The 22,341-nt window shown below is 39.5% G+C and overlaps 1 protein-coding gene across 1 annotated transcript; it reads right to left on the bottom strand.

Annotated features, from left to right (window-relative positions):
- Nucleotides 1-16,488: 16,488 nt before the first annotated feature.
- Nucleotides 16,489-19,109, bottom strand: LOC103863667 (ribonuclease 2). Its single transcript, XM_009141418.3, has 9 exons — nt 18,853-19,109; nt 18,748-18,776; nt 18,465-18,538; nt 18,012-18,113; nt 17,890-17,893; nt 17,663-17,754; nt 17,100-17,261; nt 16,845-16,929; nt 16,489-16,685 (listed from the first exon to the last, which is right to left on the bottom strand). The coding sequence occupies exons 1-9, from the start codon at nt 19,065-19,067 to the stop codon at nt 16,645-16,647; spliced, it is 804 nt and encodes a 267-aa protein (XP_009139666.1). The 5' UTR covers nt 19,068-19,109; the 3' UTR covers nt 16,489-16,644.
- Between the last annotated feature and the right edge of the window lie 3,232 nt (nt 19,110-22,341).

Raw genomic sequence — 22,341 nt, 5'->3', positions numbered from 1 at the left:
TTGTATCTGTTATAGCAAAAAGTCTAAATTAGTGATATCAAAATTTTCACTGTGGGATTAAGGGTTTAAGTAATTTATAATATTTTAAAAAAATAAGTTGTCAATATTTTTTCAAATTGTTTATCAAAAAAATGTTCAAAGTAAATTTCAAAATTAAGATATTTATGTATTTTTATATGGCATATAGTTTAATTTAAAATGATACATATATTTATATATCTTTTTATTTTTGATACTTATTAAATGAGACTTTCAACTTATATTATTTTTTAATTATTTGTATCATGTCATAACAAAAGTTTTAAATTATAGATCACAAAATTTGAATGTGAAACTTTTAACAGTTTTAGTAATTTATACTCGTTTTTAAGAATTCAAAATATAATATATAAATAATTTTTTTAATTTTTATTATATGGTTACTATGATTGTTTAATTTATTTTAATAGCTTAAATTAAACAAATATAATTATAATACACACTTATTTTTATCAAATCTTTATTATTCAAAATCATTAATTGTCATATATACTTTAGGCACATTAGGTAATTCCATAATCTTATTTAAGCAAATAATGAAGCACATTAATAATGTTTTTATTATGGTTTAATAAAAAAGTTTATTATATATTTAGATGGACCAACATATTTCTCTAAGGATTCTAAGAATCATTCTAGTGATGACACGTGGCTACAAACAAATGTTGCAATGCTTCTCAAATAATATACAGGGGATATGATAACATCTAGTATTACATCATCATCCATTGAACATTTCTCTAATACACTTGTTAACGTTTACCATTCATGAATTAAATGCATTAATAGTCACTAAGTACAAAATTATCATGATCACATATAACATACTATTCAACCTATGATTTACCTTCGAATTTAAGATTTCAACTCTGTAGTATATAACCATACATATATTTAGTTTGAATCTCAAAATTTAATATTTTTGGGAAACATAAAATTTCTATTGGTGAACAGTTTGGACATTTTTTGGTAAACTATTTGAAAATTATTTCTTTCCACAGTTGATGGTGATGACATTCACATTTTTTTTACTGAAGTTGCATATTCAGTTTCCTGCAGTGTTTTATACATGTTATGTTATGGATCTGCGGTCGAAATGATAAATCCAGTGATCCATATTCCATATATAATTTTATTTGGACTTAATGAGAAATTTATTAATTAAAAACCTATTAAAATCTGTTAAAACTCCAAACCTCAAACTCTCTCCCCCATTAACTCGTAACTCTATACCGGTTGATAGTATAATATAAAAACCCATAAAATTTGATAATATTCTACTAAATTTTGATTAAATTTTCATAAACATTTTAATATTAAATACAATTGAATAAACTATTATATTTGTCATGCTTAAAATTTTAAGGAATTTTTTACTATGTTATTCGAAGAAAATGGTAGTAGAGAAAACCAAAATTTATTAATATAACAATATTAGTTTATTTTGTTATTGAGTATCAATTATAAAGTTTTATTTTTATTTATTATAGATTTAAAAGTTAATTTGATTATAATTTTTTTAATTTATTATTTATAGTAAAATTTAAATTAATAAAATAATTCATTTTATAGTATATGAAAATTAAAATAAAATGTTAAATTTAATTTAATTCTAAATTAATCTAATGATATGGTGATTCAAAGAATAATTCAGTTTAATGTTCTAGTCGGATTTAAAAACATTGGTTTCTCGTGTAAACAATAGCTTAGGGTCCCCTAGGCATGGGTATTCACGTATGGATCAGTTTTTCGGGTATGAAAATTAAGAAATAAAATTTTCTCTCGTCCCTTTTATAGAGGAAGGGTGCGATTACTAAGGTGGCACCATGTCACGCCCCCAATCCTGGAAAGCGTTCCATGGTCAAGAAAGAAGGTTAAGTACATTAGGAAACTTAGACTTAACCTTATAAGAGCAAAGAGACAGCTAAGACGAGTAAGACGGTAGCTGGACGAGATAGAGAAGTAGCTCGACCAGCTTAACGAAGCTAGGTTGAGTTCACTCCAGCTCAGCCACTACTAAGTCAGCTCCACTAGCTGGACTACTAGCTCACTCAGCTGAGGCAGCTGGGAGTCAGCTCATGTCAGCTAGACGGACTGTTCGGGTTTAAGGCCGATGGTCCGGGTCCGGGTCAGTGGCGGGCTGTGAGGTCCGGCCATGAGGCCATGGGCTGTTGGGTCCTTGGACAAGGCCGTGGGCTAAGTCCAGGAGTCTTGGGGCGTGGGTTGGGCTTATGACCGACCCCAAACCCAATCAGAAAGGGCGAAAGGATGCAAGTGGCTAAAAGGGGACAACCCTTGGCCGATGATGCCCATTCGCTAGCAAGTCGTGCCTGTTCGTGGGGCAAGACTTACCCCCTCATTTTCTATAAATATGGGGCCTCTCCTGTCGATTTCATTATCCAATTCCAGAGTAAAATACTCATGGAAAAACGTAGAGAGAGAGAGAGAGAGAGAGTTCTGGCCAGGAGATCGGCCGGAAAAGGGCCGGTCGTGGTGGTTTAGTATCTCCGGCAAGGAGAACGGTTTAGGAGAGAGGAGGCCGTGTGGTTATGAATACCCAAGGCATAGAGAAATGTCTGGAGATGGACTCCAACCCCGTGGTTCAGTCAGATAGGGTCAGTGGGGGTAACCACCCACTCATCGGCTAAGACCATCGGACAGTCCGAACCGGTCTAGCCATGGGCGTTTGGATTGTGTCCTATTCTTCTTATTCTTTTCATCTATTTCTTCTTCTACTCCTTCTGTACATTGGCGTGGCCTTGTTGATGTGTTGGGATTGGTTATAACCGTGGTTCTGGTTGAGTAATGCGGTCACGGTCCATAACCGATGAGTTAGGCGCGTGCATGGTCTAAACCGGCCTCAGGTGATCCGATTGGATAGGGGCGGTTCTGTTCTGTTATGAACGGTTGCAACACTTCCCTGAACAGTCACAATGGTTCATGACTTGTGTAGGTTAAGGCGTGGTCCTTTGGCCATAGGCCGGACACACGCACGGACCAGACAGTCCATACGGACGGTTAGGTCGAACGGTTGGAACATCTGAATGGGTGCGAGTTGCCAAGGGTCATGAGTTGCCAAGAGGCACGTGTGTCCAAAGGGTACTAGTTCCCAAAGGGTGTGAGTTCCAAACGATGCCATTGGTTCAAGGCTTAGACCGAACCAAGGGGACAGTCCGTGGCTGAATAGTCGAACGGACGGACGGTTAGTTTAACCGGAGTGTTGTGTTGCAAGTTCTGATCGGTTGCAAGGCAATCCGGTTTGGTCTTGGGCCTTACTCTGTGGTATGGATCCAGGCTTTGGGTCGGATCAGGTAAGAAGGTCCGTGAGCCTTTGGGCCGGACTTATAACTGGTCGATCGCACCTAGATCTTAACCAGACGGTTAGACGGGACTATGGACGATCCGGCTATGGTTGGATGGTTCTGGCCGCAAAGGCTAAGTGGGATATCTTACAATCAACTTTGGGTTGGTGAGTAGGATAGGCGCCATATGTCTTATGTAGGGAGTAGACCTACATGATGGCAATGGAAGGCCGGTTATATCAGAACATGCTAAGTGGATGATGGCTTATCTCACATCAGATAAGGCTGGAGTCTTAAGAATCATTTTGGAAGGTCTCGGTATCAAGATGAACCAGGACCAATCCACAAGAAGTGGAAGACAAGAAGAGAGCTCAACTGCACCAAGTGGAGCTGCTCAAACACCTCACCTTGATCATGAGGGGGGAAGTGAACCTGAAACTCAAGAAAATGGCCAAGAAGGAGTCGGCTTGAGTGAGGAAGGAGGAGAGTTCAACTCAGGTTCTCATCATCAAGGTGAGCAAGACCAAGGAGAGGAAGAACATCAGAGTGAAGCACAAGAACCAACTACACAAGATGAGCCGGTTCAAGAGCAAGAACAACCAGTATTGAGGAGAAGCACAAGGCTGAGAAAGGATCCTTCCTCTTGGGTAAACACGCGAGTGTACTACAATGCCCAAGCTGTGGAGCATCCTTCTCAAGTCGTGTGTTCATTTGCTCAATACCCTGAAGAACATTGTGCCTTCATGATTAACTTGGATGAGACTTACATCCCAAGAAGCTATGAAGAAGCAATCATGGATAAAGAATGGAAGGAGTCAGTTGGAGCTGAGGCAGGAGCTATGATCAAGAATGATACATGGTATGAGAGTGAGTTACCAAAAGGGAAGAAGGCTGTGACTAGTAGGTGGATATTCACAATCAAGTATAAGGCAGATGGAAAGATTGAGAGGAAGAAGTCAAGGCTGGTTGCAAGAGGTTTCACTCAAACTTATGGAGAAGATTACATAGAAACCTTTGCACCAGTAGCTAAACTACATACAATCCGGATTGTATTGAGCTTGGCTGTGAACCTTGGATGGGGCTTATGGCAAATGGATGTGAAGAATGCATTCCTACAAGGAGAACTTGAGGATGAAGTGTATATGCATCCACCTCCAGGCCTGGAACACTTAGTGAAGAGAGGGAACGTGTTAAGATTGAAGAAAGCTATCTATGGGCTGAAGCAATCACCAAGAGCTTGGTACAACAAGCTGAGCACTACTCTCAATGGCCGAGGCTTCAAGAAGTCTGAACTAGATCACACCCTCTTCACCCTCACTACTCCCTCAGGTATGATTGCACTCCTTGTGTATGTTGATGATATCATTATCACAGGAAGTGATAAGGAAGGTATCATAGCAACCAAGGAGTTTCTTAAATCCATGTTTGAGATTAAAGACTTGGGAGAAATGAAATACTTTCTTGGAATTGAGATATGTAGATCCAAGGAAGGTTTATTCATGTCCCAAAGGAAATATACACTTGATCTTTTGAAAGGTGCAGGTGCTTATGGAGGCAAGACAGCAAGGATGCCTATGGAGGATGGTTACAAAGTCCCACGAGAGGGGGAGATTGAAGACAGCAAACCTTATCAGGATCCTAAACTCTATAGAAAACTAGTTGGCAAATTGATTTATCTTACCATAACTAGACCTGACATTTGTTTTGCTGTGAATCAGGTGAGTCAACACATGCAAGTGCCTAAGGAGCATCATTGGCGCATGGTGGAGAGGATCTTGATGTATCTCAACGGCTCACCTGATCAAGGAGTATGGATGGGCTGCAATGGGAGCACTGAAGTGGTTGGATACTGTGATGCGGATTGGGCTGGTGATAGAGCAGACAGGAGATCAACCACAGGCTATTGCACATTCATTGGAGGCAACTTGGTTACTTGGAAGAGTAAGAAACAGAAGGTGGTGTCTTGTTCAAGTGCAGAAGCTGAGTATAGAGCTATGCTGAAGCTTACCAACGAGCTGGTGTGGATCAAAGGCATCTTGAAGCATTTGGAGATTGATCAAGCCACTCCAATGACCATGCATTGTGATAACCAAGCTGCCATCCACATTGCCTCCAACTCAGTGTTTCATGAAAGAACCAAGCACATTGAAGTTGATTGTCACAAGGTGAGGCAGATGATCATCTTAGGAGTCATCCTGCCATGCTACACAAGAAGTGAAGATCAGTTAGCGGATGTGTTCACCAAAGCTGCAAGACAAAAGACAATGGAGTCCATTCACATCAGGTTGGGCCTCATTGATCTTGGGAAGAGAAGGAGCTGATCCCCTTGGCTGTGAGGTCTTTACTCTTTTTCCCTTATCAAGGTTTTATCCCAATGGGTTTTCCTTGGTAAGGTTTTTAATGAGGAAGATCTCATAGCTATCCAAGCTTAGGCTTTCACAAAGCTAAGCTTGAGGGGGAGTGTTGAGATGAGTTGAGGCATTTGAGGTAAAGGCACAAAGGAGTTGAGAACATAAAGAGAGCAAAGAGGTGAAGAGGAGGAATGGGTTGATCATCCGTACAAGGCCGTACAAGTGATCATCCGTACAAGGTAAAAGGGGTCAAAGTAACTATCCAAGTTACTCCCATGTACTGAGCTTAAGTTACACTCGGCCAAGACCTTATCCGAACGTTGAGAGGATAAGGGAGACGCGGCTTGACAGCTAGGACAGGCTGGCAAGAGCTGGAAAGGAAGAGTATCTAGTCTTGGATCAAGAAGATGCTCCAAACGTGTGAAGGCACTCATTGGCCGGTTCAAATTAAAGCTTAGGCTCCTCTTTGACTCTACATGCTTACTTAGCTTTATGATTTCGAAAACCCTAAGTGTATGGACCTATATATATGTAATCTCATCCCTTAATAAAGATTAGACAGTTCTAAACAATCCTTCTCTTTACTCATTTCATTATGATTCTCCATTAGTCTCTAAGTTGTCTTTTAATCTCTTATTCTCCTTCTTTAATCCTTTCTAAACTCAGATAATCTTTTACATTCCTAAATGTCATACTTGTGTCTAGAGATGTGAAGTTCTTGGAGGATAAGAGCTTTTATGGAGATAGAAAGTGGGAAGATCTTGAAGATTTGTCTCAACCATCTGATAGAGCTACAAGTCTTAGGCGTGTGTACTGGAAGGACTTGGAATCAACATGTCCCAGGATCAGCAACCATCAAGGGAGAATGAAGCTGAAGAACCATCACACCATGATCATGAGGGGGGAAATGAGGCTGAGCCTGAAGATCATGAGGATCAAGACTCAGATAGTCATGGTCAAGGTGTGATACAAAGAGAGGAAGAACAGGAAGAATCCATTCAAGAAGATCATGTGGAACCAAATGGAGAAGAAAGAGAAGCAGTTCAGCAGCCTACGGTGGTCCAGCCTACGGTGGTGGAAGTGGAACAAGCCCCATTAAGGAGAAGCACACGGCTAAATAGAGATGCTTCCAACTGGGTAAACACGAGAGTGTACTACAATGCTCAGGCTGTGAAGCATCCCTCTCAGGCTGTGTGCTCGTTTGCAAGTTACCCAAAGGAACATTGTGCATTCATTACAAGCTTAGATGAGAGCAGTGTACCAAGATCATATGAGGAAGCAATGTTACATGAAGATTGGAAAGAATCAGTGGGTGATGAAGCAAATGCTATGATAAAGAATGACACTTGGTTTGAGAGTGAGCTGCCAAGAGGGAAGAAGGCAGTAACAAGCAAGTGGATATTCACTATCAAGTATCTACCTGATGGAACTATTGAGAGGAAGAAGACAAGATTGGTGGCTAGAGGATACACTCAAACATATGGGGAAGACTACATTGATACCTTTGCTCCTGTTGCCAAACTCCATACCATAAGAATTGTTCTATCTCTTGCTGTGAATCTTGAGTGGGAGCTGTGGCAGATGGATGTGAAGAATGCCTTTCTTCAAGGAGAGCTAGAGGATGAAGTGTATATGCATCCTCCACCAGGTCTAGAGCACCTTGTGAAACCTGGAAATGTATTGAGACTCAAGAAGGCTATCTATGGGTTGAAGCAATCTCCTAGAGCATGGTATAACAAACTGAGCACTACCTTAAATGGGCGTGGGTTCAAGAAGTCTGAATTGGATCACACTCTCTTCACTCTCACTACACCCTCAGGTATCATCTGTCTACTTGTATATGTGGATGGTACGATGGCCGAACACTAGTATGGATAGTCACGTTGCTGGAGTAAGAGTATTGATGTGATGCTTCTAGATATCAACCTTGGTGTTGATAGCTTCGAGATTGGCTAAGAGTCATGACGAAGTGTGTGGCTAGTACTATGTGTCGTAGACCATAGTTACTGAGCCTAAGTGTGATTGTTCAAGGAAGGCCGTGTAAGATCTGATCATGGTTGAGTATGGACGACCTGACCTCTGAATGATGGTTCAAGGTGTCGGTCCTAACCTGATTAATGAATGCATCGGTTGGTATGAACAAATCATATATGTTGTATGGGTTAAGTCCCAAGGCCGGCCAGGCCAGATGATGACTCATCAGTTCCAAGTCATGTGAGGATGGTTGGTTGATTGACTTAGGATCTAATGAGCTTTGTCAGTCCAGAAGATGGACTTGGTACTATTGCCTATAAGGTAAAAGGATTTCGGATTGTGCATGAGCCGAGAAAGGCCAGATGCAAACCCTTATCCTTTCAAAGACTTCTCAAAGGTTACTTATGTCTGTGGGGATGGTTGGTTGAATGACTAAGTACCTAGGGGAGCTGTTTGATGCAGGGACAAAGATAAAGACCAATAAGAGACTCAATGAGTTGAATGATTAGTTCGAGTCAATGGAGGACCGATGAGCTAATAAGCTCCATAGATGTGGCAAAGGTATGATCTAGCATTTACTTATGTAGATCTAGATAGAATGGTTTAGGGGAATGGAACCTTAGAATCGTATGGCTTGGTTTGGGTTTAGGATTGACCTTTAAGCTAATTGGTAGTTGAGTAAACTGACCAAGGCTAAGGTGATTCGACCAGACAAGTGTTAGATTGGTTTTAGACCAATGGTTAACTAGAGAATATTCCGCTACGTATCTGTTGAAAGGATCTAGGCTATTAATGACTAGGGAAGTCTTTAGCTAAGATTTAAGTTAGCCCTCACCTTTAGGCGATATTCTAAATAAAGGGCAAAAATTAAGAGGTTCGGCCAGGAAGTGGACCGAGCGACGTGAGGCATCGACCGCGGCCTAGGCGGCCGGGATTGGGTCTTACAAGTTGGTAACAGAGCATGCTTGATCCTGTTTAGGACAACGCTCTAAGATGTTGTGTTCCAAATACCGAAATTATTTCCAAAACTATGATGACTATGAAACCTTAGTTGGGGTGAGCCAAGAAAGAGTTGAGGTAAGCTAGGGTATCATGCTTGTGAATGTGGGAATTCTAAGATGAACCGGCTTAGCCATGATACATTTTCCAAGGGCAACAACCTAAAAAGCAGAAAGGTTGGTCGATCTAGTATTTAGAAGTAATAGACGGGTTGGAAGGGATGGAAGCAATGCAAGGCTTGTTTATGGATGACCTGAACAAGGTAAGTAACATGGACCAGAGAGTGGCTTTGGTTGAAATAAACGTTCAGCATTCTACAGAAGTTAAGTGTTATCCCTTGATGGCTATTCAAAATAAGTAAAGCATATGCAATGTTAAATCTGACTCAAAGGAGACACTACATGACCAGTACACGAGTGGACTTGTGATCAGATGGATCAGCTAGGACTCAGTATAAGTCGAGGTAGGTTTCAATAGATCTAGTCGGATGGAATGAAACAATTCCAATCTGAATCCGTCCAAAGAAAGAATGAGGAAACTCAGGGTGTTCATTCCAATCAATGGAAGAACATGATCTTAGCTACCATAGTATGATGGGGATTGAGGTATATTAAAATTGCTCTTGTGAATGGTGTGAGCATTCGCAAAAGTAAGACGCCTTGGAGAATGGTATGGGACGTTTTCCAAGTATGTGGTCAAACCGAGATCTTACTCAACTAGGAACGTAATGGTAGTGGAAGTATTAAGTGATTGAAGACTTCATGAGGGATGTTATTGGACGTTCCTTGTGGTGTGGTCATGAACTGAGATATTTTCCACAAGTGGATTTGTGGTGTGGAAACACACGTACTTTTTGACACAGAGGCTACACATAGTTTTGTGAGTCCAGGACTGGTCGGAAAGAGTCTGTTATGTCTGAGTTCTGGGGATGATCCGAGACTAGTGAGGGCAGCCGGTGGGCAAATTATGCATTCACTAGGGCTCTTGAAAAATATCCCGGTGATGATCCAGGAGAGAAATCTGCCTGTAGATCTGATCGAGAAAAATATCCACGCGCCTATAGAATCACGAGATGATCCTAGGCATGAATCTGTTTGGGAAAGTATCGGGCCACTCTCGATTGCCACAAACTTCGTGTGCAATTGGAGACTGGACCTCACCCGATCCAGTACCAAAGTCTGAGTTTGAGTCCGGCTCTAAAGAAAGTAGGGGTGTCAGCAGTCCAAGTGAATCGAATGCTTAGACAGGGTTGTGAAGTATTTTTGACCACAACTACCACTACGGAGCACGGCAATTATGTTGATCTGTATGGGATCTCGTTGGTATCGAGATCCATTGTGTGAGTCCGGCTTTAAGGAAAGTAGTGGTGTCAGCATTCCGTGTGGATCGGATGCTTAGACGTGATTGTGAAGTATTTTTTTTTACCACAATTACCACTATGGAGTGCGGCAAATTCTGTCGATCTGAAAGATCTGTTTGAGGACCCGTTGGTGTCCGAGTTCCCAGATGTGTTCCGTTCGCTACAGAGTGTCCCCTCTGGTTGGTCGGATCCATTTATGATTGAACTAGAACCAGGGACAGCACCACTGTCCTAGAGTCCATTTCTGTCGGCTCGGGCCGAGATGGCAGAGCCGAAGTTGACCACGTCCGAGAGAGGACCATGGTCACAGTACAACCAAGTCGGAGTTTGACCTAAGGTTGAGAATGATCAAGTCCAGTAAAGGACAAGGATCAGGCCACGACCTATTCGGAGATGGACCTATGGTTGGGGTGAAACGGTCGAGTCCCTGAGTGGACCAGGACCAGAGTACGATCGAGTCCAAGGAAGGACCAGGATCGAATTATGACAAAGTCCAGTGAAGGACATAAGTCAAGTCTGAGGCGTTTTTAGTCTGGAGGGACTAAGATCGCAATGTGGCCAAGCCTGAAAAGGTTGTGGTCGGTTAAGGGGATGATCCAGTACGTTGTGGCTGAGGTCATGAACCTTATTGTCCATGAAGGACAAAAGAACCACAACAATCTGTTAGGACTCGTTGTAGGACGAGCAGCCTAAAGATTGGAAAAAGTTTGTGAGGACTTGACTGGTACATCGAGTGGTGTGGGGTTTGGCCAAATCTACTAAGGCTCGAGTATGCAGCATGTTCCTAGGGACTGATTATGATCTAGTCTTGGACTATGATCAGAGAAAGAATAAAATCTGAAAAAGATGCTATTCAAAGGAAAGACATAGACTTGTTGGATACTAGGACCGCAACCTGGAGAGTTCGGCCAGTGACACAAGGAATGTCTTTGGATGGATTTTCATGTATCACTTGAATGGGTGCTTGATGGACCCTCGACTGTGGTCGAAGTAGTAAGGGTGCCATCAGCAAAACCAGAAAGGACCACTTGATAGGATCTTTGTGGTTAGATCCTTATCAAGTGGGGGAGACTTGTACAACGATGGTCAAAGGAATTTGATCATCGAAGTGGTCATTTGGTTGTTTTGAATCAAGCTTGTTCTATTCTCTGATCAAGACAAGAATACGTTCGGTTGGAATATTTTGTCTTGGGACAAGGTATAATCATCACCGGATTCGAGGACGAATCCATTACAAGTGGGGGAGACTTGTCACGCCCCCAATCCTGGAAAGGATTGTCGGGACGGCCATGGTTCGAGGAAATGTACCAGCCAGTCTTAGGACATCAAGGCAAGCGTTCCATGGTCAAGAAAGAAGGTTAAGTACATAAGGAAACTTAGACTTAACCTTATAAGAGCAAAGAGACAGCTAAGACGAGTAAGACGGTAGCTGGACGAGATAGAGAAGTAGCTCGACCAGCTTAACAAAGCTAGGTTGAGTTCACTCCAGCTCAGCCACTACTAAGTCAGCTCCACTAGCTGGACTACTAGCTCACTCAGCTGAGGCAGCTGGGGGTCAGCTCATGTCAGCTAGACGGACTGTTCGGGTTTTAGGCCGACGGTCCGGGTCCGGGTCAGTGGCGGGCTGTGAGGTCCGACCATGAGGCCATGGGCTGTTGGGTCCTTGGACAAGGCCGTGGGCTAAGTCAAGAAGTCTTGGGGCGTGGGACCGACATCAAACCCAATCAGAAAGGGCGAAAGGATGCAAGTAGCCGAAAGGGGACAACCCTTGGCCGATGGTGCCCATTCGCTAGCAAGTCGTGCCTGTTCGTGGGGCAAGACTTACTCCCTCGTTTTCTATAAATATGGGGCCTCTCCTCTCGATTTCATTATCCAATTCCAGAGTAAAATACTCATGAAAAAACGTAGAGAGAGAGAGAGAGAGAGTTCTGGCCAAGAGATCGGCCGGAAAAGGGCCGGTCGTGGTGGTTTAGTATCTCCGGCAAGGAGAACGGTTTAGGAGAGAGGAGGCCGTGTGGTTATGAATACCCAAGGCGTAGAGAAAGGTCTGGAGATGGACTCCAACCCCGTGGTTCAGTCAGATAGGGTCAGTGGGGTAACCACCCACTCATCGGCTAAGACCATCGGACAGTCCGAACCGGTCTAGCCATGGGCGTTTGGATTGTGTCCTATTCTTCTTATTCTTTTCATCTATTTCTTCTTCTACTCCTTCTGTACATTGGCGTGGCCTTGTTGATGTGTTGGGATTGGTTATAACCGTGGTTCTGGTTGAGTAATGCGGTCGCGGTCCATAACTGATGAGTTAGGCGCGTCCATGGTCTAAACCGGCATCAGGTGATCCGATTGGATAGGGGCGGTTCTGTTCTGTTCTGAACGGTTGCAACACTTCCCTGAACAGTCACAATGGTTCATGACTTGTGTAGGTTAAGGCGTGGTCCTTTGGCCATAGGCCGGACACACGCACGGACCAGACAGTCCATACGGACGGTTAGGTCGAACGGTTGGAACATCTGAATGGGTGCGAGTTGCCAAGGGTCATGAGTTGCCAAGAGGCACGTGTGTCCAAAGGGTACTAGTTCCCAAAGGGTGTGAGTTCCAAACGGTGCCATTGGTTCAAGGCTTAGACCAAACCAACGGGACAGTCCGCGGCTGAATAGTCGAACGGACGGTTAGTTTAACCGGAGTGTTGTGTTGCAAGTTCTGATCGGTTGCAAGGCAATCCGGTTTGGTCTTGGGCCTTACTCTGTGGTATGGATCCAGGCTTTGGGTCGGATCAGGTAAGAAGGTCCGTGAGCCTTTGGGCCGGACTTATAACTGGTCGATCGCACCTAGATCTTAACCAGACGGTTAGACGAGACTATGGACGATCCGGCTATGGTTGGATGGTTCTGGCCGCAAAGGCTAAGTGGGATATCTTACAATCAACTTTGGGTTGGTGAGTAGGATAGGCACCATATGTCTTATGTAGGGAGTAGACCTACATGATGGCAATGGAAGGCCGGTTATATCAGTACATGCTAAGTGGATGATGGCTTATCAAGTCTAGTGGTCGGATCATGTTTCATGACGATGGTACGATGGCCGTACACTAGTATGGATAGTCACGTTGCTGGAGTAAGAGTATTGATGTGATGCTTCTAGATATCAACCTTGGTGTTGATAGCTTCGAGATTGGCTAAGAGTCATGACGAAGTGTGTGGCTAGTACTATGTGTCGTAGACCATAGTTACTGTGCCTAAGTGTAATTGTTCAAGGAAGGCTGTGTAAGATCTGATCATGGTTGAGTATGGACGACCTGACCTCTGAATCATGGTTCAAGGTGTCGGTCCTAACCTGATTAATGAATGCATCGGTTGGTATGAACAAACCATATATGTTGTCTGGGTTATGTCCCAAGGCCGGTCAGGCCAGATGATGACTCATCAGTTCCAAGTCATGTGAGGATGGTTGGTTGATTGACTTGATCTAATGAGCTTTGTCAGTCCAGAAGGTGGACTTGGTACTATTGCCTATAAGGTAAAAGGATTTCGGATTGTGCATGAGCCGAGAAAGGCCAGATGCAAACCCTTATCCTTTCAAAGACTTCTCAAAGGTTACTTATGTCTGTGGGGATGGTTGGTTGAATGACTAAGTACCTAGGGGAGCTGTTTGATGCAGGGACAAAGATAAAGACCAATAAGAGACTCAATGAGTTGAATGATTAGTTCGAGTCAATGGAGGACCGATGAGCTAATAAGCTCCATAGATGTGGCAAAGGTATGATCAAGCATTTACTTATGTAGTATAGATAGAATGGTTTAGGGGAATGGAACCTCAGAATCGTATGGCTTGGTTTGGGTTTAGGATTGACCTTTAAGCTAATTGGTAGTTGAGTAAACTGACCAAGGCTAAGGTGATTCGACCAGACAAGTGTTAGATTGGTTTTAGACCAATGGTTAACTAGAGAATATTCCGCTGCGTATCTGTTGAAAGGATCTAGGCTATTAATGACTAGGGAAGTCTTTAGCTAAGATTTAAGTTAGCCCTCACCTTTAGGCGATATTATAAATAAAGGGCAAAAATTAAGAGGTTCGGCCAAGAAGTGGACCGAGCGACGTGAGGCATCGACCGCGGCCTAAGCGTCCGGGATTGGGTCTTACACACCATCGTTAGGGTCAGATAATTAATAATAATATCCAAAAACCCTAAATTAGGCGCCACGATTGGGACGACGTTACATCTTTTCAAAAAAGATTGGGGAGCAGTTAAACCGGTCTTAATCTGCACTTAACTCGCGGTTGAAATCGAGCAGATAAAATCGCCGAGGATCTCTCGCCGAATCTCTTCTGCCGAGTTCAATATAAATTCGTCACGAACTGTTACATATGTAACGAACTGGAGAGCTTACTGTTGGAGAAAGAATTGCAGCCCTTAGCAAATAAATAAGAATTCCAGCCCATTACAATTCAGCCCAGCCGAATTAAGTCAACACGTGTAGAGAGCTTGGGATGCCGAATATAGAGAGAGGAGAGGACAAAACAGAGGGGCATTTAAAAACCAGAAACGACCAACGCAGCAAGAATTAGTGTTTATCACATTTTACTCTTCTCGCCGGAACTAGGGCTGGGCAAATAAACCGAACTCGAAAATCCGAACCGAACCCGATCCGATAAAAATAAATCTGAACCGATCCGAACCCGACATAAATACCGAATGGATCCTGTTTTTTGGTATTTTGGGTTATGGGTATTATCCGAACCGAACCCGGACTTAAATAGATATCCGATAGAACCCGAAATATTTAAAATCACAAAAGAACTTCCATCAAATATGATCTTAATTCTTAATATGGGTCCAAATACTTTAAGATATTATTGAACCTCTAAAATTTTATATATTACATGAAGGTTGATGGTGGAATATGACGGTTGAAGCCTAAAGTTTTTAGATTTTGGTTTTGTTTTCATTGAATAATGTTTCTCATTTCATGAGAACTTAGTTTTTGTTTTATGATTTTATTTATCTTGTTTTCTTTCTATCACTAACTATGTTTATCTTTCGCTTGATTTTGAATGATCACGTCTGATGTTTTTTTTTTGAATCGATTTTACTTATGTTTTGGCTATTAAAATATGTGCAAATCATGTATTTTAAATCCAAAGAACCGATTGGGACCCGAACCCGAAAGTACAATGGGTTATACCGGTTCTTTGAAGATTTACTAACCCCGACCCGAACCCGATAGAACCCGAACCGGTCTCGAACCGAACTTTTATATAACCCGAATGGGGTTTGATTTTGATAAATCCAAAAAATTAAAACCCAAATGGATAAAACCGAAACCCGATTAGAACCCGAATGCCCATGCCTAGCCGGAACCATTATCTTTTCTACTAATCATTTTTCCTAACTGTCTTGTAACCTTATCCTAGAATGGTCAATAAAACGTCTTCCGAGTAACCCACCATCTTATTCTTATAGCTCACTGCATATCACCAAATACTGATCTATACTATTATTTATGAAGTGATTTTGCTTATTTATCATGTTTTCCATTATTTTATGTAATTTTGCTTAATTGTCATGTTTTTATTAGGTTTTACCTAAATCATTGATTTATTATTTGTTATTAGTTGAGTCATTAATATATTAATTTAAAATTATCCTTAATGAATCTTGTATATAATTAAAAACAAATGTTAATAATATTAAATTTATATGTTATATCAAAACGAATTTTAAACAATATCTTTACTGAATTTTATATATAATTAAAAATGAATTTTCTTTTAATAGTATAAAGTTTATATGTTATATGTTACATTAAATAATTGATTATAAAATAATATAATAGAATTATAAAAAATAAGATTATTCTTATATATATTGTGTTGCTATGTGAAAACAATATTTTATTATAAAAGTTAAAAAGTTAAGATAAAAAAAGCAATTGATAATTAAATATTAGTCAAGCAAAAAAATTATATAAAGATATTTTCTAAACTATTTCTAAGATATGAGTGTTTAAAAAAAATTAACACAATAGTAAGTATATATTTTGATAAAAAAATATTTGACATATATAAATACTTTGATGTTTGATTTAACTATTTAAAATCATAAATAATAACTTATTATGTTGATTTTAGATTAATAAAACATAAATTAATAAGTATTCATAACAAATTTATGCCCGCATATGCGAGCAAAACACATAGTTAAACAATATTCACGAGAGGTATGAAATAAGAAAAAATCATAAAAAGCGCATATGATAAAAAGATATGCCTTCGAAATATGCATCAAGCAAGCAAATGATGCATATGATATGATAGTCGTCAGGTGATCCCGAATTTTATAATTCTCTGCTTGATAATAAATTTGGACTACTAATTTCTTAGTTAAACAAGTTTCCATCAGATATAGTATCATGTAATTGATAGATTTTAAATTTTGTTACGGATTTTAAAATATTGTAACTGTAAAGAAGAGAAAAAAATTAACCAGCTCAGATTCATATGATCATATTCCCCATAGAACAAGAGTACGCCAATCTTTATTCGCTGTTTATAGGTTGCCATAAAATTACAACATCAATGTCCTGTATGAGAATATTGCCTCTAAGAAGACAAGAAAAATCTTATTCATCTGTTGGCATCTTCAGAACCATAGCCTCTCCATCTGCAACACACAAACATAAGAAATTCGTTCACGTTCTCAACATTTTACCATACTTCACTAATCCTTGTTTTATAATTAATCATGAATCTACACAACTTAGAATTATGCATTGTTAAAGCAATGAACAAAAATGGTTTGTGTTTTATGATTTTTACTCACCCAATGGCGTGTATTCCGGCAAACTTACGTACTTGGGACATGATTTTTTCGACGTCATGTCTTTTGAACCAACACAGTCCCTGGGCTGTTAGTGATAAACATTTTAAAAGAAAACTGTCATGAACTGATGCAATTCTCATACCTAGCAAATAGTTTGAACTTTAAAAAATGCCAGCGATCAGATAGCTTAATGAATTTGCCATTTTAATCAAGGAAATGACCAATCTAAAGATGAAAGAGATGTCGAATACAGACCTTGAAATCTTTATAGAAGCATATACGTATTTCATCGATTGCATCTCTTTTGCATACTACTTCAGGGGTGATATGAAATGCATTCTGAATGGCTGTGACAATACCTCCTAGAGGATACTTCTCGCTGTTGGAAGCAACATAGCCAGCTTGATAAAGGACATCCTATCAAATATAGATCCAGATGTTAAAAATTAATAATTAAGAACTCTTCTAGGAGCGAAAATGTACAAAAATGCCCACCCCAAATTGATAAACTGACAAATCAGGGACAATATAACATGCATATCATTTGCATGGTAAAACAAAACTACCAACATTCATTACATGCCTACAATTGAATGGAAATACTGAGTTAACGAATTTTCTATAACTCAGATCATTAAATAGCATTTGAGCAGAGGATATGGAAATTGCTAATGCTTAAAATATCTGGTTGATCAATCTAGTTAGAGAACATTCAAACAGTAAATGAAACATGCAAGTCAAACTAAAGCATGCAAATCTTTTTTTATGCCCAATCTTCTTGTTTAACAAACTCGCTAGTAGGCATAAACTTGACTTACCGTGACATTATGCTTTAAGTATAGATTAAGCGTGGTAATGAAGTAACTATACTCATCACGAATAACAGGAGAAGAGCAAGTCCCATGTTTCTCTGAAAAAAGTTTCATCAAAACGATGTTAAAGAGAAGAACCCATTTATCGTATTAGCATATACTCAAACCAGAGGAAATATACTCGAAGCATAATCAAACCATGTATACAGTTATGTGAAGGGAAATATAATTACCCCACTGCCATCATGTATTGCAAAGAGATAACATGAAACCCAACAAATGAAACTCAGTTAGTTTTGGTCATGGGAGATTCATACACCTATCGAAAGAAAGTTATAAGATATATATATATCACCTCATGGCCCCAAAATGATCCTTTTCCACCATGGCAAGATGACGGAGAACCACAGCTGAGACTGGGCCAGTACTTATCCATGCCATCCATCAACGTAGAGATCTGCAAATTTTGTTTCCTATGAGAATCTTCATTTGAGATATTAAGACATGAAAAATATACTTCCTCCGTTTCTAAAAGATAGACTTTTTAGAGTTTTCACACATATTAAGAAAACGCATTAAATAGCTATAATAAATTTATTGTTTTCTATAATTTTCAATTTTCAACAACTTTTAACCAATAGTAATCTAATAAAACCAATTAATTTTCTTAAAGTTTGCAATTTTTTCATAGAAAACATAGAATATACAAATAATTTTTCCAAAACATGGATCATTTAGAAACGGAAGGAGTACCAAATTAAGAAAATTCCACGAGTGACCCACATAAGCAGATTATGAATGTTTATACCTCCTTCTCATTGAAGTCGGATCGATAGCAACATGAAGGCCAGGAACCGTCGTTATAGTCCGGCCATAGTCCATCTACGAGATTAGTATTAGAGATGATTATACTCAAATTATTGTTGTAATTAGAAATCCTATGGCGAAAATCAGCATTAAGCAACTATAAAAAAAAATGTTACGTTTTTATCTTACAACAGTAAAAGTAACCAGAAAATCAAACTCAGACAAACATACACAAACGTTGACTTCTCAAACTGAAAATAAAATTGAAAGAGAATATAACTTACGGATGGTGAATTGAGTTGGAGTGTCCGAGCTGTCAACAAAAGAACACACAAGATTTTGAGCAGAGAGATGATCCGAAACAAAATCAAAGAAACATATAAACGTACCCTCTACAGCAAGCGTTTTTGGAGCAGCAATGGCGAGTTCCACGGCAGTAGGTTCCGGGCCATTGGAGAGAGAGAGCGAAATAATCAAACTCCCTCTGCGAGCGATTGAGTACGACGACGTCGTCTCCGGCAAGAGTTCCAGTCTCCGGTAGATAGGCTGAGACGGAAAGAACCGTAGCCAAAAGGAGGAGGAGAAGAGATCTACGACACGCCATTGACTCTATTTGGAGGATTGGAATTCAATCTGGAAACCCGATCTGGCCTTTTTTTTTTTATATGTGGACGGAATCAAGGGCATTTTAGTCTTTCTTTAGAGATCAACGAATATTCTATATACAGCTTGGATTCGGACACCTATATCCCATAACTGATTTTTATTTTGACAAAATTCGAAAAACAGATTTAACTATTTTTAAAAGGTAAATTAGCTGTAATAATCATGGAGTTTTTTTTTCAACGAAACAGAATTTTTTACTTTCTAAAACACATTATTACTTATGAACTACACATACAGGGTATGACTGGTTTTCCCGCTACCACCCGCAAACGCAGCTTTGGCGGTTGGTAGCGGTTGTTGGCGTTTGCAACAATCGCTCAAACCGTTCCAAATCGCTCTGAACCTCATAAATTCAAAAGCTGGTTGCAGCTAGCGTTTGCAGTTGCGGACGGTTACGCAAGGATAAAAAAAATGTCTTTTTTTCCAAAACAATATAAATACAAAAATAAAAATATTCAAAAAAAAAACTATATTGGAATTATAAAAATGCTAAAATATATCTATTATATTTTAATTAATATTATAAAACTTTAAAAAAAAAATATTTTCTATATTTAAAAAAATATGAACTATAAATTTCTAAATATAACTTTTATATTTATTATAATATTATTATTTTGATATTTTTATAATTGTATAAAATGTAAATATTGTTAATTTAATATTTAACCGCTGCTGCATTTGGTAGTTAACCAGTCATAAGTATCCCGCTAACGCACCAATTTCTAATCGCAAAACTAGTCGTACAAATTTCTTAAAACCGCTAGGAACGGCAACCTCCCGCATCCGCAAACTCCCGCAACCGCTGCGGTTGAACCAGTCAGGCCCATAGACACATAACGCTGGTCAGACACTTTATGGATGTGTATTGTTCTTCATGCCCTCAAGCTAGACCAACTATCTCATCTAATTAATTAAAAGACTATTTCTTATTTATCGAAAAGTCGCGAGTCTCATATTCTCTCTCCATTCCCTATTTTAAAACTCAGATCCACTTTTCCTTTCCCAAATTTCCAATCCTAATTTCGTATCAATCATATTCTTCCTTCATCGTTCGTCGAAGCACACCATGAACCAGATTTTTCGATGCTTGTTTTGTTTCCATGATTCCCTCTCCAACTTTCTACCCATCTTCCTCCGCTTCCCGATAATTCTTAGAAAACCCTTTTAATATCGTCAAACAAACCATGACGAATTCGAATCCAGAGAAGAAAGAGAAGAAATCAAAGACTTCTGAGGAACCAACCCATCGCAAACCGCAGCAGGAGGTTTTGTTCTTCCTCGGTTTCTTCTTTTTTCCCGAAAGTATGGTTTTGTATATCATCAATTTTGTCCATGTCATCGCCAGTGATCTGTAGGCTTAGTTTGCAGCTATAGACAATCTCCACCATTTTCCAGAGAATCTCCAAGATCCACAGATCGTGTCTTCGTAGGCGTTTCTGGTCTTGCCACCGATGTCCAAACACTGTAAGAAAATTCAAGATGTTTTATTTGCTTCATCTCTTTGAATTTTCTCCAAAAGGCATGGTCTTTGTGACCTCTTCTATAGAGTCAAAACTAGTTATGTGAGGTTGTTATTGGTAATCTATTCCTTTTGTGTTCACTAGTATATTTTTGTTTGTTGGCATTCTTAACTTATGTTTCAGGGATACACTTAGTAAAGTTAAGATTTCATAAAAACCCATATTGGCTCTCTAGCTCTTGATTTGGAGCTTTTATCTATAAAATCTTGGTTTTATCAATTGTGTCCATGTCCACGTTTTATATACATACATGTCCACATTTTTACTCTGTCCATAAACACTTAATCGATAAATTTGTTTTTTTTTTCTGGGTCATTCTAAAATTTAACAACCTAGGTAGATAGAGGTTGTTCAGATGCGAAGTAGGCTTGCTGTTTAATGGGTCAAAGTTTGAGTCTTCGTCGGAGAATTTTAGGTTTAGAACTAAAAGATTAAAACTTTGTTCTGAACATTTTTTCATCTTTTCTGGGTTTTTGTTTGGAGGTTGGAGGGGTGGAACGACTTTTTCTGTTCTGAAGATAACAGGGGCGGTGGTTACTGGTGGCTGGAGTTTTCTTGGTGTCTAGACGGACATGGTGCCTTTCATCCAAACCCGAGTGAACTTGGAAGGCTCTGCTCCTTCGAAGATGTGAACTCCCTCTGCTCTTTATCTTCAAATGCTTTGAAAGCACTCTCTAGGAATGAGGATATTGAAAAGTGAACTCCCAAAAACCATTTAAATTCTTCGAAAGGTACAACTTTTGGAAAATCTTCAAGTTCTAGTGACTCCACTGTGTTTGTAGTTGTATTTTCCATTGCATCCACAAATCAAACATCTATTTTTCCGTCCAGAAGTAAATGTACTAGTCCATAGAACCTCGTCCACAGAACGTTGTTTTGGATCAAACTCCTTGTACACAAAACAAACTTCATACATATAAATTGTAGGTTTGGAAAAAGGTAAAGAAAAATATATGGATAGATAAAACTCTTAAAATGTTTGATATGAACTCGTCCATAAAAAAAAAAATGAAACATTATTTTAAAATTTTAGATGAAAATGAGTGTGTTCTTTCAAAAACCCGTCCACAAAATTTTACCTTTCCTTATCCTCCGCCTAGCTGTAGCTCGTTCCAGTTTCAAAAAAGCAGTGAAACCATGAATTTATTATCAAAACCAACTTTTACACACAAAAGCTCACCACCCTTAGATCTATTGACATCTAATGGCTCTCAATGGTCCCTCTTTCCTATACACCCAATGAAACTAATTTATATTATGTTTGGTCCCCACAAACCAGTCAGAACTAAAAATTAATAAAACTCTAACGATGGTCATGTTTCGGTTCAGCCAGCGAGGGGCAGTTTAGTCCATAATGTGATGAGTCATGAGAGAAAGTGTCCCTCCATCAACATGTGCCTTAACATGTCAAAAAGTGCAAAATGTGTCCCTTTATGAAACTCACTCACAAAAACAAGAGGTTATGTTAATCCTATGAAGATTCCAATCCCGAATGCAACTCACTAGAATTATATCAACATATACTACAGCAGGAGACTGATTCTAAGCACCATATGCAAGTTTATTTGTATTCTTCGCCCTTGGAATGAATATGTTGGATCGTAAAGTTTGGAAAGGTATGTCATTAAAATTCTTCTATATAAGTAGTGATGGCCGACCATTCTATCAGTGTAGACACAATTTTCACCA

Source organism: Brassica rapa, chromosome A04, assembly GCF_000309985.2.
Source record: "Brassica rapa cultivar Chiifu-401-42 chromosome A04, CAAS_Brap_v3.01, whole genome shotgun sequence".
NCBI lineage: Eukaryota > Viridiplantae > Streptophyta > Magnoliopsida > Brassicales > Brassicaceae > Brassica > Brassica rapa.
Note: the sequence above shows the minus strand (reverse complement) of the source record. Positions and strands in the feature narration are given on the sequence as shown.

Coding starts and splice junctions, on each gene's coding strand:
- LOC103863667 (XM_009141418.3), bottom strand. CDS start 19,067: ATGGCGTGTCGTAGATCTCTTCTCCTCCTCCTTTTGGCTACGGTTCTT. Junction 17,262..17,662: donor ACTTAAAGCATAATGTCACG/GTAAGTCAAGTT, acceptor TATATTTGATAG/GATGTCCTTTATCAAGCTGG. Junction 16,930..17,099: donor GCTTCTATAAAGATTTCAAG/GTCTGTATTCGA, acceptor TATCACTAACAG/CCCAGGGACTGTGTTGGTTC.